Source organism: Ascidia mentula, chromosome 7 (assembly GCF_947561715.1).
Source record: "Ascidia mentula chromosome 7, kaAscMent1.1, whole genome shotgun sequence".
In the NCBI taxonomy this organism is placed as follows: Eukaryota; Metazoa; Chordata; class Ascidiacea; order Phlebobranchia; family Ascidiidae; genus Ascidia; species Ascidia mentula.
Window position 1 is genome coordinate 12,296,084 of NC_138572.1, and position 15,963 is coordinate 12,312,046.

The 15,963-nt window shown below is 37.9% G+C and overlaps 2 protein-coding genes across 2 annotated transcripts; both read right to left on the reverse strand.

Moving 5' to 3' along the window:
- Window positions 1-256: 256 nt before the first annotated feature.
- Window positions 257-8,832, reverse strand: LOC145909589 (cGMP-dependent protein kinase 1-like). The gene is made up of 17 exons (XM_082996965.1): window positions 8,645-8,832; window positions 7,891-8,449; window positions 6,955-7,121; window positions 6,550-6,673; window positions 6,314-6,461; window positions 5,946-6,157; window positions 5,522-5,674; window positions 5,164-5,258; window positions 4,947-5,058; window positions 4,649-4,887; window positions 4,311-4,431; window positions 4,122-4,252; window positions 1,775-1,937; window positions 1,312-1,462; window positions 975-1,111; window positions 757-920; window positions 257-374 (listed from the first exon to the last, which is right to left on the reverse strand). The coding sequence occupies exons 1-17, from the start codon at window positions 8,830-8,832 to the stop codon at window positions 257-259; spliced, it is 2,982 nt and encodes a 993-aa protein (XP_082853091.1).
- A 4,567-nt stretch (window positions 8,833-13,399) lies between these two features.
- Window positions 13,400-15,788, reverse strand: LOC145909031 (uncharacterized). The gene is made up of 4 exons (XM_082996351.1): window positions 15,619-15,788; window positions 15,046-15,168; window positions 14,726-14,779; window positions 13,400-14,539 (listed from the first exon to the last, which is right to left on the reverse strand). The coding sequence occupies exons 1-4, from the start codon at window positions 15,683-15,685 to the stop codon at window positions 13,743-13,745; spliced, it is 1,041 nt and encodes a 346-aa protein (XP_082852477.1). The 5' UTR covers window positions 15,686-15,788; the 3' UTR covers window positions 13,400-13,742.
- Between the last annotated feature and the right edge of the window lie 175 nt (window positions 15,789-15,963).

Here is a 15,963-nt window from a genome sequence, read left to right on the forward strand (position 1 = left end):
TAAGTTATAGTCTACATATTGCGATTATTTAAGCACAATTGTGAATACGAGCCCCAATCTCTAGATATCCTAATTAATATAGACAGGAAAATGCTGCGTCACCACATACACGAAGAAAAATAAGTTAACACGTGCAAATGTTATTTCATAGACATGGTCTTGCGTAAGTTCATGATCTCGTTACGTCAATAGATCATGAAATATTTTTTTTAACTTTTCATTGCATTTCAGTTTATGAACAAGTTCTTCTTCTTTGTCAAAAACATGTTCCGTCGAAATTTTCGAACTCTCTTTCCGCTTCTTTGTTGCTTGTATCGAAATAATGAGTGTCGTGAGCTGTTTTTAGTTTTGGAATCCACGGAGCTTGTAGTGTCCTAAAAAGTAATTTTGGTTTTTATTTATTCCTCCGCACTTTTGCTTCTTGAACGTGGATGTGATATGAAACAAAATTATTGTTTCCCACTTTGTCAAACTTCGTAAGACGGGGATCACGGGTTCGAACCCCACATAATTTTTTATTCTTGCCCCCGACTGGTCAGATAAAAAATAAATTTGAACATAATAAAAACTTTTATTGTGCTTGGGAAACAATAACAATTCGCACTCCGATCTAATGCAAGATATGCTTCGCAGTGGAATAATCCAACATAACATTATCGCTTGCACGATTTCTGTTACTCTGATGTATCTTTGGACATGAGTTACGATTTTATACTAAGTTATGTCGATTTTGGTTCCTCCACATAACGAACCAACCTCAATCGTAGGGACATCCAATCAAAACCCTGGAACCATGGATGTGCGCTAATGTCATCAAATCCGTTCCTTCCTGATCCAATTCTTTCCTCGGGTCTTATTTGACATAATTCGTCGATTAAAGAGAACGCGGATTCGCTGAGTATTTTATTCTCCTTTGCCTCCTGAGAATGTTGAATCGGTTTACGTGATATTCGACTTTTTGGTTCAGATCTCACCTCTAAATTTGTTTGAATTCCTCCGAGTATCAACTCGCCCAAATCTTTCCGGTTGGAGTTGCGAAACGGGGCCTTCCCCGTGAGAAGTTCAAAAATGAAAATTCCCAGAGCCCACAAGTCAACAGTAACAGTCTGAGCTGAGAAAAAAACATTTCGTTACGTTGTTAGCTTGTTGACGAAAAGATGTGACTACGTCATGGGGCACTGAAAGTGAACAAACGCATGATAAATTACAATGTTTTGATGTTTTATGAAACATTTCCCATGGATATATTGTCCATACATTAAATTTCCAATAATTTCCAAAATATAACACACGTCTGTCTATTTGTAAAACCTTTATAGAGAATAGTTTCTGGAGCCATGTATTCGGGTGTTCCACAGAAAGTGTAAGTACGAGGTGCAGTTCTTCCTCCTCCAAGATGTTTTGCGAACCCGAAGTCAGTCAGTTTGCAGTAACCGTTTTTGTTGATCACAACGTTTTCCGGCTAAGTGCGTAAGTGTTGATTAGGGGACTATTGTTGAAACAAAGGTAGAAGTTGGATGTGCAAATATTTTTTTAACGTTAAATACATCAGTTGAAATCACCATTGATTATGATCCGGTTGAAAAAACAGCACTTATCGAAAAGGTATTGCTTGGGCAGGAAAAAGAGGCACATTTGGCACACTAATATGGGCATATTTTGAATGTCTCAATGTTTATTTCCTAAGGGCTAAATATGTTGTAAATCATCATTACTCCAGTACAAAAAATTACCACATAGATATCAAAGCAATGTTTTAGGTTGTGTAACTTGCCTTCAGATCTCTGAATACAATATGGCGGGAATGCAGATAAGCGAGAGCTTCAATCATACAAGCTGAATAAAATCTTGCAGAATTATTCTCAAATCGTTTCAATCTCTTCAGTAATGAGAAAAGTTCTCCACCAGCGCAATATTCCATAACAAGGTAAACAAATCTGGAAAATAAACAAGAGAAGGTTAATTTCTTTAATAAGTATGTTTGTATTTGAAGATTGTGCGTTGGACGTTCGCCAAATTTAAATGTTCTTTCCAGTTGATGGCTTATTTAAAGAAACCAGTGACGTAGCAAGCACAAGCTTTGGTGGAAGCCCAATATTTTCGGGGGACGATTGCTACGTGAAGTGTGCTGTACAATGTCAATCTTATCCTTTGCAATAAGAAAAACGGTTACCACTATGTAGGTTTATTGTTATGTATTTCTCGTCACAATTGAACATTGTTATGCATGTAGACATGTGGAATGTGGAAAAACGTGTTGTTAACTTATAGTTATACTTTCTTCAGAAATTTTCTGTAGGGCGGGTGGTTTCTTTGTAAAACTCATTGTTACGCAATAATAACAACAATTTTGTAACAGAAAGCCCACGGTTAAAAGACTTTTGAAAGATGCTATCAGGTTATAAACAATCAACAAAAAATTTAACCATGTTTTAAACAAATGTCTGGTGCGAATTTGTTGCAAAACTTGAAAAAATGGGCGATTGCTGAGCAAAAAAGGTTGAAGACCACTGAAATATTGATAAATTCGCCGGCAATGTGAGAGATATATATGATCAATCATTACCCAAGTCCCGCGGAATCAAAAAAAATCAGAAGAAAACCACTTGAAAAGATTTCGTGACGAAAAGTAAATATTTAACTGACGTCATCTTGTGACTAAAAGATTTTCCCAACCTCGTGTGTTGGACTTTCCACCGTTTGAAGATCATGTTTTCAGCCTTGTTTCGTTATTAGAAATACTGTTGTTTCCGAGAAAAGGCAAGTTATCAGTAGGCGCCTGACTTGATAACCGTTATAAGGCAGTGGTTCTACACATTTTTTCTCCCGCCCTCCCGACATTATTTGTCAAATCTTGGGCCCTCCACTCCTCAAAAATTTCCATTTTAAAAACAGCTTTATATTTATTTTTATTATAACTCCTCAATAAGAGGAATGGAGGTTGTTTTCTCAAACCAGGTGGGTGGTTTAGTGGACGACAATTTTAACACTGCACATCGCAGGTCGCCTACTCAGTCGACAGTTACCATCGTCTCTGTTGTTTTGTTGTTTTAGGGCAAAGGTTTCTGTACACATAACTAAACATGGATAGATTACTGAATGGTCTAACAAACCTTCCACGCCCTCCAGTTTATGTACCTCTGCTCCAAGGTTTTGTCGATGCCAATGCCAGTTTTAACTTCTGTATTTATCGTGGTGCTGTTGCTGCCAGGCATATACCTAATTTTTTTTAAAAACTATCGTTCTGGCGCAATAAACTTTTCGCATGGGTTAGAGTCAGACAAAACGTTGAATAAATACAATCTAAAATAATTTTGCAACGGGGTTGAGTGAGCGCCTGTTTCGTATTTGTCCTCACACTAATTGCAAAGTAAACGATTTCAACAACAAAGTAAACGTTATATTGCTGATAGTCAGTGCGCCTGATGTCCTGAAACCTTATCTCCATAACTATCTGCTGAATATCTAGTGTATTGTTCACACGAAACAAGATTCCAGCCCATGTACTTTGTATATACTTACTTTGAGTTTGGAGTTCAAATTCCTCAAAAAATCCTTTGATAAAATATAAATAGACAGACATAGACACAATCAACATGGTTGTCAAGGGCCGTGATGCATTATTGGGAATAAACGTATTTCAAAATCAAATATTTAGCTAATATTTCACTTTCGTCAACTTAGTAGCCTTTGTGTGTTGTATGTGTTGTTATAAATAACTATACGAACTGCGAATCTACGTACTGCTAATTATTTATTGCTAAAATTGCGTATGGCAGAAAAGTATACATAAAACACACTTATAGCCCTTACTAAAACTACTGTTATCTTAATTGTTGCCTTTAAACCCGTATTTTTCCGTTTATGTTCAATTATGGATTTTGTTATAATCCGTCATCGTGACCCAAAACTGTTTATAGCAGTTTTTCGGTTGATCCATAAAACCTTCGTGGTCGACATGCTAACAATCTTAGTTTGCCTATGTTAAACTATGTGGTTTAGCCTTAAGTTGGCCTTGCTCATGGTAACCACCCTTTTCATCAGTATGTAATCAACTTTGCAAACCGAAATATTACAGGGTTTCGTGTGAGTTTCAGAAGCCAAAACGTTATGAAACTTACTTGTTGTCTTCGAATGTTTTGTAAAGTGACGCAATAAAGGGGCAGTGTTGTGACGTATGAAGTTGTAAAGCTCGTTCACTTCTAACTTGTTGTTGTTGCTCTGATTGCAGAATTTCTTGTCGAGAAAGTTTCTGTAAATCAGCGACATTTTGTTACAGTTTGTTTAGGCGACCACACCTTATATGTTACCTTGATGGCAAAAACGTGATACTCTCCTGAGTTGGTCGCAACGAGGTCAACTGTACCAAATGCTCCGTTACCAATAGTTGAAATGTAGTTGAATTGGTCCCTACTTTTTCCCTGCAGCTTTCTGAAATAAGTTAAAAAGTTTTTTAATTGGCGCCTGACTCGATAAACCTTACGGCCCATGCTATTTTATGTATTGTTGATGTACGTGGTAACTTTACGTGCAAAAAAATGCTTTAATTTGAAACGCATACATTTTTTTGCCTACTAACCCCCTTTGACAAAGAGAACAGGACTGAGTTTAATCTTATATATTGTAAGTTTTTCGTGTGTTGACTTACTCGCTAATTTTCCTGTATTCCATTTCGTGCTTCTCCCCATAATTCCTGCTCCTGTTTCTTTTCCTACTTTCACTCCCGTATCCGCTCGACTCGCTTCCCTCACTTCCACCATCAGAGGAAGTAAAATGCATCTTGAAATTTTTCTCCACGTGCTCTGACGTCACTTGTTTCGCAGGTGACGTAATGAGATGACGTATGTTTTTGAACTTTTCACTTGGAATGACAATGCATTGAACAACCTGATGGATAGTAAGCATCGCAATAACGTCGTGTAAACAATTGACAACTAATTTCTCACTTCGCTGTCCGTTGCTATGTAGTTGCCCACGTGAGTCGAAGAGTCCGTGACGTCACCAATAACGTGACCCACAGTGAGCGTTTCTAGAAGGGATTCCGTTCCATCAATGTGTCTGAATATAAAATATTGTCATAAACGTTCGTGAAACTGATAATTCACATCTTATTTTATTGAATCGCAACAGTTTAGGTTTTTGATCCCCCTTTCTATAACTTACTTTGTTACTCTCACACTTCCTTCCTTTATGACGAGAATATTCGTAATGGCGTCGCCTTGTCTGACCATATAATCTCCATTAGAAAAATGCTCTACCTGAACAAGACGTTAATGCTTGATAAAAAATATTTTTGGATAATTTTAAGTTTTAGTGGTAGATGGATTTTGCAGCACCTGAAAAAGCGAGATTAAGCTCGCGAAAGCTCGTGGGATAAGTTTTTGAACCGTCCAAACAGTGTACCAGCAACTACTGAAAGTTATAGACTGACACGGCGTATTGCAGAAATTGCTAAAATATGGAAAGTCCAACTTAACGACTTCCAGGCAACATTTTGTCGATGGTTTGATAAAATTTTTACCTTGCATTGTTTGATCAAATCCTGGAACTGAACCCTTTCCACATTTCGAAAGCATTCGATTTTTCTGAGGAAATTATAAATCTCTTTCTTTCGTTTGTTGATATCCTGCTGTCTCACCACACTCGTATATTCATCTCTGCTGATGAACCAAACCTGAAGACGGATAATGAGGTTAACGGCAATGCTTTCCTACTGACTTCTTAAGTTTACTGTTATAAAAAGCAATTACTGCAGAGACAATGTTCCAATACTCAGCTTTAATTAAAATTTAACGTTGGGTAAATTTCTTGTATTTCTATGTTAGCCTTTTTTTCTATTAGTTGTGTAAAAATAACAAATCATTTACACGCACATCGTTTTCGCCACTGTTAATTGTTTAATTTACACAAATAATAAGTCGATAAATGTATCTATGGCTATTTACCACGCCTGGCTGCACACTCTTGCAACTTGAAACCCTCCTTGTGTGATAAAATATGTCGGTTTCCCCAAACACACTCCACAACGGAACTCTCTCGCCGATCATCAAGTTGCTCCCTTTACTTAACTCAGCAGTACTTTTGTAAATGCGACAATCTCCTTCAGCCAAAACGTAAAAATTTGCTCCGAGTGTTGATTCCGCCATAAGTCGTTCACCTTTAACAGCATTTTGCTTTAGAGTGAAAAAAATCAGACAAATAATGATTCAAATTAGTGTTAAACGAAACTAAATCCAACATTTGTTAGCGGTCCATCAATGGTAAACAATACAAAGTGCATCTCTGGCTATGAAGTATTTTTGGTATTTCCCACCTTTATTTATTCTTTTAACTTTCATGACATCTACGATCTTAGTTATAATATCGTTTGGCAACTGACTCAGACATTTACTCGACAAAAGTGCCTTCTCCAGCTTGTGACGCACTTCCGGTGTCTTTTCAAAGTTTCTTGTCACAATAAACTGGAAAACAGTGAAAGTGGAAAAACATTGGTTACAGAGTGCAAAGTAAAAATGAAATTGATAATGATCAATAAACACGCATTTGTACTTTTCTGCTTGGTTCCCAAACACCTCTGCGTTGAATAACAGGCGTTTCATGAACAGATTCGTGCGATTCCTTGCTTTCTTTACGGTTGGGTGACTTTGGGGACAATTCTACAGGAACCCTTTTACTGTAAAATAAATATTTTTTAAAGCTCAATAACGGGGTACTTGTCTTGGACAAAGGTGTAATTCTGCGTTTTATAACAAAACGTTGCTTGTATTATGGGTCGGATGTCGCGATCGATGTTGCCAATTATATTTTGTTCTTCTTTTTAACCGCATCGGGATTCGAACCCAGGTTATCCTCGAATCCCGATCAGGTTTTCTTCTTTTATCTATGGTTCGGCGTATGACCGATGTTACCAATTCCCACACAAAATTACACACCAAACTTTATATCTGCTCCCACCTAGTGGTTGGATGCAAATCATGAGTGATCATTTGTGTAAGCTTTTCGTTTTTCTTTCTTTGCTGGATCACATCTTTCTGAAGAGCTTCAACTTTGCTTTCCCAAGTTCGATTCGAAATATCAATGGAAGCGTTGAGCAATTTCAGTTCTTCATCTTTACCACGAACCTAAAAAAATAAACAAGACATTATACAAAGAAAGACATATAACTGTTTTGAACCTGCGGCAGTACGGCCTCCTGTGACCGTGGATGCTAAAACACACGGTACATTTGTATTGCCGTGCATTGTCAAATACTTAACAAGCTTTGTCTAGATGTTAAGCTGATGAAATTTGTCAGTCTTTGTCATAAAACAGAATAAGGTCGTGTATTTTTAGGTAAAACAATTTTTACATAATAACATTTTATTACACTTTCAGTCCCTGGTCTAGATCTTCTTGTACTGGTTTTAGTTTTGATTCAACTTTTACTTTCATGTCGATATGTTGGTATTTCCCGTTTCAGCACTAAAGGTTTATGAGCGTTTATTTAATGCCCAGCAACGCTACGGAGACCTCGTTGACCCTGAGCGTTGTTACGTACAAAGACCTTCCATCGAAAGCAAAAAGGAATTTCGCTTTGTCATGAATCGTTTTCAGAAATGTACACAACGACTTTGCAAACGTGTCTTTTGCGGAAATCAGTGCATAAGTAAGGCAGTTATTTTTAATGACGCAGGTTTTTACATGTGCAATCACTTTAAAGTCTCGTTGAAAAATGGCCTGCCAAAAAACGTGTCGGTATTATTACTCAGGTCGTAAAGTTTCATAATGTCAACGATCGTCCATGTGTACTCACGTACAAAGATACGGCACGTCGTAACTTTATGTCAGGTATTGCGCAATAATCAAGACTAGGAAATTACATGAATAATAATTTATTACAACAACTCCTACCGCTAGTTGAAGGTCAGCGTTTTCTTCCTGGATGCGATTTAAGAGATCACCAATATTTTCAGTAGTTAAACTTTGTGATCTTTTGTTTCTTCCAGTTGGACTGAGATCGCCTGTCATATCAGCTGATCCTCTGCGCTTTTTGTCGTCTTTATGACGATGAATAAACGGAAGCCGAAAAATTCCCTTTTTCTTTTTCTTTTCGGACGTGGAGGAAAAGTCAGATTCATGAACTGATGACGTCATAGAATCCCCAACTTGTTCGACGTCATTATTGGCCTTTGTTTCTTTTCCCAAGTTGAACGATTCCGTTAAGTTCATCGATGACGAAAGCGGACTGTTATCCGCGATGGATAATGACGTCATTGATGAGTTTAGCGAGGAGCTGTCGCGGGACAGTGACGTCATGGAGTCAGATTGCGTAAGAATGTCAGAATAAAGAGAAGCTCCAGAACTGAAGGAAGTGAGGTTGCTTCTCATGCACTGGTCGTGACTTTTTGTTTTCTTCAATCTCCGCAGACTTGGTGGAGTGTAAGTTATTGGTGAAGTTGGATTGCTTTTGCTGAAAGTTGAAAATAACAAATAACAAATTAGGATAAAGATAAAGGACACAGGGCGCCAATTGGTTTGATTTTGACTGACAGTAGCTCACAAAAAATGCGACTTTTTTATGCCCGCGTATTTACAAAACATGCTATATTAACTTGAGCATTATTAACTTGGTCTATATTTACTACATCATAATAGATACGCATACCTTAGTGCAGGCAGTGAAGACGCTGATCCATTTTGACTCAGACCGACACCAGGATGTCCAAGAGTTAAACCATCTAAGGTTCGGCGCAGAACGACTGGACTTTTCTCGTCGATTGAAGCAAGTTCACCCAATGGCAACTGACTTTGAAAAGATTGCGACGAACCTTTTTTACCAAAGAACTTTTTCATTGCTAAGGATATAAACTGTGCTTTGTCTGCGACAAATAAAAGTAGATAAATATGTATCCAGACAATTTAAACTTGCGCGTTTTGTCCCATGACAGTGTACACGGGCGGAACAATACTAAAGCAAATATATCGAAGTTGGCAAGTCACACAAAGTTGAAACATCAGTGTTTACACCAGACCTCTAAATGGAAATACGAGTTACAATTCCAATTCCCCCCGAAGTCTCTAAACACACTTAAGATGGAAGCGTTTGTTTCTCCTCACTCAAGTTATTTTAAACAAAATATCGCTTTGACTTTTCATCGGCACCACTGGTTTTGCCGAGTGCAAATAATGGAAATTCGGGCATTTCTGCTCATATTACTTCGGCTGCAACAAAGCTTTCAAATCTTCCCATGACTAAAAATCGCAATTTTTCGGTGAGGTTCGAACTCACGACCCTTCGCACTGTGACTTTATCTGTGACCGAACTACAAGTCACAGTGGAGGAAATGTGGTCGGTGTATAATGAATTCAACGCCGGAAGGGACAAACTTTATTTGTAGCAGTGTTTCCCAAACGATTTACTCATATGCCATGCGAGGTTTTGTACAGTGTTGACGTAACACAACGTCAGGAAAATGTCGAATGCTCAAAACTATGCCATGCAGGGCAAACGGTTTCCAAATGTTTTTCAAATATGAGTTCATGGTAAACTAGTTAGAAACCTCAAAAAAATGAGCAAAAACGCCACATACATATAGTTTTAATGAGTTGGATTAACGTTGGGTGTTGCGCCACAAACGGGTGAAGCCCTGAATAGAAATATGTATGACGTAATAATGCACATGGTCCAATCGCAAATTGAAAACTCTTTGACAGATAATTTGCTCGTGTTCGACCTGCAAGATCTTCGCGTATCACAGTTTAAGAACCACGGGTGAAAACCGGCGCTCGAGGAAAAGCAATTAAGTGTTACATGAATAGTTTCTTTTCCGAATGGAATAACACGTTCTCCTAATACAACTTAGCCAAAATTTTATCATAACGCAACATGTTTTTGCCTTTAAAGATCAAAGAATATCGCGATCTTACAGCTGATCACAGAGGCCATGGAGGAAATTCGTGAAAACCAAACTTCGCTTCCAGCAGGCAAAGTTAAACAATCGCAGAAATAAATTTTGTGTGAACTGAGATGTGAATCCGAACATAAAATAATCGTCGAACCTCTGATGTCATAAACTTTCCCTTTTGTGGGGTATTTGCGAATACTCGAATTCAACATTCGACGAAAAAGTGTATGCTGAAAACTTAAAATACATTTTCCGGAAATTTGGGGGAATTTTCCAACTTGACGACATGTGGTTGACAATTATTTGTCTAAGTTTCATAAAACATCACTGATTAACATCGCAGGTTAAACAATCTTTTTTTCTGTTCCTTTTTCGAAAAATGTTACACGGAGGTTTGGTGTATGGTTTGCCGCATATATTTTCAATGTAGACGTTTTTTGGCTAATTCTGTAAAATCCAACAGCGTTTACCAAAAATAAATTACCATTCTACTCTGCATTCTCTACTTCAGTTATTACAGTATGTTGAAATATACAAGAGTATAAATGGCAATTCCAACAAAACGCATTTATTATCATAGTGTTGTTACAAATTCGTTGTAACTCAAATGTATCTTGGAATTTACTTTTCATTTTTTTCGATTTATTGACTCGAATAATAATTCAATATGCGGTAAAACCAACTTGTGGTTTCACGGTGTATATAGTGGTCAAGGTACACTGGTGCGCAAGCGCACAACTTGTCAGGCGACCTTCACATGCGTAGAGGATCTCCACCACCGTAATCAGACAACGCAGAAGTAATACCATGCTTTCGCATAGCAAGGCAGGGTCGCCCCACTGCGCAGGCCCTTTATATTTGGCGATCACAGCTCTAATATTCTGATCATAAGGTTCACAGGCTTCGCAGCCAGGGCATTACAGCCAAGCTGGATCCGTCACTTTTCCCGACAAGTCGGAGCGAGATCTGAAAAATCATGCTAAACTACCAATTTTTTATACATGAAATGTATTTACTCTCTACACTCCACAAAAACTCACTGACTCCGTTTCAAAACACTTGCAACTACAGCATAACCTCTTTTCAAGCAACTCTCATGTCGTTTATCCAGCACATGACCTGATACACTTGGATGGATGATGGTTGACGAACTGGTTGACGAGAAACTGCGCGCACAATATTTAAACTGCCTCGTCAAGGTATTTATCGGGTAAACTTTGTTGTTTGGTTTGTGAAGTAGCTCACGGTGGAGGCAGACAGGTAGGCAATGCCCCTTTTTTATCAACGTAGCGGTGCAATACTGCGGCGATTGCCCGGCGAATGTTGACCAATGTGAAGGTGTTAGCAACTGTAACCACGTGTTTAACCTAGTTTAGTTATATTTAGTTTGGCGGAGAGACACACGGATCCCACTAATGAGTTTTTAGTTGACACGCAATAATTCAAAACTTGTGCAAGGTGAAAATATTCTAACTCGATTCGGGAATTTGTGTCTTCAGAATAACCTTGTTGCATAATTTGATGGAATTCGTGGCATTATTGTTGGTAGAAGGACGTTGAACCTGAGCGGTAGCAACATCAAACAAATACAACCTGTTTACTAAATGCGTAAAAGTAAACTTATTGACTAACCTTTCAGAATGCCGACAAAACGTGCTTTGTGGTTAGTTTATTGGTGGTATCGCATCACTTATGTAAAGTCTGCAACTGTTAATTCTGAATGCTGACGCATGACGAAGGTCAATTTATAACGGGGGTCGACGCCCACGTTTGTTCAAGCGTTCCGACAACATACCGACATGACAAGGTTCACTTTGCTTCAAACCGTTTCTCATCTCAAGCATAATTATCTCCTGTAATAAAATGTTGTAGGAAAATAGCAATTTTTTTTTAATGAAAACGGAGTTAAAGTGAAACAAGTGAAACAAGTGAAACAAGTGAAACAAGTGAAACAAGTGAATTATGATTAAGATATTCACACTTTTTTAAATGTTTTTTCATGATTCCCTCTGTTATGTGCATTTTTGTGCGTTCAGCAAATGTACGAACATAATTCATAATCGACATCATGCCAAAATCTTTAATTATTGGAAGTTATAAATTTTTTCCTGGAAAATACATTCCCTGGAAGTATCAAATATATTCAATCACTTCGTCAAATTTTGGTTAAATCGCTTCCATAACGGCTCGATTCACTCATAAATAAATTGCAATCACAACAAATAACACAGTCGTATTTCGCAATGTGTCAACAAGTTAAACAAATACTCAAACAGTCGCTCGCATTGCGTACAGAAGTTAAACAACCTAATTACATCAGAGATTGACATTTTTGTGTGATTAATTTTCTTCTTCCTTAACATTAACTTCTTTCAAACCATGTCCCTGTCAACAGATTTACAACTTAACTATTTTTAAGAAAACTTTTATGTTATGTTCTCTATGTCGTTATCTGTACAAACAGCCATGAGACGGCAAAAATCTGTTTCATAGCAGGAATAATTTATTGCTTTGCCTTCATGTTTACCTTTAAATTATCATTGATCACGTGGTTTGTGATTACTTTACAAAGGAAACCTATCGCCATAACTAAATACGGTCGAATTTTGAATAGCTAAGCTTAAAAATGGCCGTTCCATTCGTTTGACTTATGACACATTACTTACAATGGACGAAACAATTCCTAAAATTTTGTCTTCAAAAGGAATCACCTTAATTTGACCTCTCCAAAGTGAGAAACTTCTATTGTCTGTAGATCTGTGACGTAATAGATGAGTATCTGAGACAGTGAAATCGTCCGAACAATGGCATGAGCTGGTGAGGGTGTTTGTGAAAGCAATGACAAACCAAACTTTGCACAGACTCGTAATAACTTTCTGTTTGACGAAAAAGCTCGTGGCTCTGTAGGAGGTATGTTTGTACGTCATCAGCCGGTGGGGATTACGCAATCAGGGCGTCACTTTATAGCTTAATCCTGGAATCGTTGAATAGTTTGACCGGAGTCCACTTTGTGATAAAAAGCTTATTTATGAGAACTATATTTCTACATACGAAGACTGTGTTGGTTTCGTTTAACAAAACGCAAGCTTGTTACATAATGGTTTGACGTAACAACGTACGTACGATACGCAAAGGCGCTTTTATTTCTAAACGGGACATTAACGACTTTACTACCCACTATGTGTCGTAACTGGTCATTTCTCCTCAATAACGGCCTTCTCATCAAGAGATTATCGCCTATTTCCATTTTAGCTTTCAACACACCAAATTTACTGTTGTTACAAAAGTAATGAAATTGTAAAAAGAAAAATCATTGCATCCCTTTTCACTTTCAAAAATAAAGCTATTTCAACAGGATTTTAGTCTGTAAGTCATCTTAGCATAATATTAGTATGAATCATAAATACATGTCCTTACTAGATTGTTTGTTTCAAGTTTCTTGCGTTAATGCGGTTTAGGATGCCGTCACAACAACATTTTTATTAGCACGAAATTTATAGATTTGTTTTGACCGAATGGCATTACGTGAAACTTCTCACGTCTGATCTTTCACATTTCTAGTAAAAGTTAGCAACACTTTACACAGACGTCACAGAGCCAACAGAGGGCGATCTTGTACTTGGCTTGTAACTGTGGAATGACGAAATTACGGGAAAGTAATTTACGACGTTGCAAGGCACAAGAGAAATTCACTCTGCGTACGGTTCGTGTTTTTCGACATTGTAGTAAAATTGTCAGTCGGCGTGTCACGTACGAACCACGCGTTCATCACGTGACACGCGCCGGTGTAGGACGTTGTGTTTTTACCATTTTACGATCATGTGGGTTTTTATGGTTGACTTGTCTGAACATACAGTTTCACAATATGGGAAAACCCTTGCTAGCGTTGGAGGTGGAACTGGAAGTTAACTGCGCCAATATTTCACTGCAAGTTTTTACGTCATTTTGCCTTTCCACTTCGCTGCCATATTCTTCCGCCACTTGAAATACATCCAACGCAAGTTTAAGGTATCCTTCCGCTTGTTGCAGCTGTCCGCTCATGGCGTAGAAGTTTCCCATATTCTGGTAACAACTTCCCAGTACGCAATGTTTGTTGGCATCCTCACCGTAGAACTTACGACATGCCGTAATTGCCTGAAGCCAGGCAGCCTCAGCTTCATCCACACCCCCCAAGTTCCATTCAGTAAAACCAAGAAACACACAGCAGCAAACATAACGCGAAAGCCGGATTTCTGGGTCGATATTTTCCAGTTTGTCAAGTTTCTGTAAACTGTCATGCATCAATGGTACGACGTAGTCTCGAACGACGGCTCTATATTTCGGTGCGCAATTAACCATGACCTTGGTGAGACCTTCTAAATCTTGCATGTACTCCATGACGTAACTGGCGATTGTTTCGTGGTTTTCCACTTTTTCATGAAGAATAGTTTTTGCAATTTCGTAAATTAAAATGGATTCTGTGAATCGCTTCTTGTCACCCAATCTTGCAGCAACTTTAGGAAGTTCTGGCAATGACAGTGCGCAGTGTTCTTTAAAGATTTCAGTAAATATATCTTTGCTCTGTTGAACTTGATCAAGATATCCAACTTCTAACAATATCACACACTTCATGAAATGACGTAAAGCTTTCCTCAACGTTTTGTCCAACTTTCTGTCTGTGAAAATGTTGTTCAGTGTTAGATGAAAAGTCGTATTACCAGTAACCTTCGGATGGAAAATATTGCTGTTTTTTAAAGTTTCAAAATTTCAATTCAAATTAATCATGTTGGTAAGAGTTTTTACTGTTTTCAGTGCATCAGATAAAACAAATTTCGTTCCGTAATAATATTTTTTCAAGTTACCAAAAATCCCTTGAAATATCTCCTCTAATTCTTTATCCACTTTGGCGTTTTCACCTGAAATGAAACAATTCTAATCGTCACAAGTATTTTTCAATTCTAAGCTTACATGACATAGCATGGCAATACAAAGAAAATACAGACGAATTTAACGCTGGAAGAACGCAAACATACAATTACTCCCCACAGCGAATACCCACAGTTATTTGCAGATTTTACGAATTAAAAAATTATGACGTCATTAAAATTCGAACGTTGCCTGCAGTTATTCGAATTTAGCCGGATCCGAATATTTTGACGGTTGTATTAACCTTATTACTGACCATTGTTCGTTGGAGCAGTGGTTTCAATGAAGTCAACTTCACTCGGTCTGGGTCCACAACTTTTCGGTCTTGGGGTCCTTTCTGGAGATTTAAAGCTTCGTCTTCGGGTGACACGTTTTCTTCCTGATAACCCACACATAAATGGAAACAATGCAACTTTCAACAGAATTTCGTAGATCATGATGGACGACCTCCACTACAATAGTTAACACACTTAAAAGAGACACAAAAAATTACTGTTGCCTAACTTTACTTTTAAACGCAGCCATATATACTATACAACAGGGTTCGGCAACCTTTTAAAACGCCACGTGTCAGTTTAAGTATGATGTTAAACGCTACACTGACTTCGCGTTCCAATCTGTATGCATACTAAAATAATCTTAAGGGTAAATTCATAAAATTCCCGGACAATTGGTCACTTTTTAATCTTTCTTTCTGACGCTCAACCCCGTACGTGATGGGGTCTGGTGTTTGACCATGGACATAACTTGCAGTGCGATGAAATCACTTCGTATGTCTGGTGTTGTCGACCCCCACTTACTTACAACCTTTTTTAAATAAAAAACTTACCCACTGGTTGATCCTGGCTTGGTGGTCGCGGGGTCCATTGCTTTTTCATTCTCGTTGTCGTTTCCATGATTGTTGCCAATACAATAGTTCAACAGCAAATAATTTACCATTCGAATCTAACAATTGCTTTGTGACGAAACAAAACCAATTGCAACTGCTTCGATCGTGATGTTTCATTCAACTGTTATCGGCAGAAGTCGGAAATACTGATTACAAGCGACAAAGTTGTCGAAGGACGGATGAAACTCCTTCCAACAATGTTTTCTTTTGTGTTTAATGAAAAGCGCGACAAGCAGAACAATAGTTTGTATTGTGTACAAACAAAAGCGTATGGAGTAATTGTGA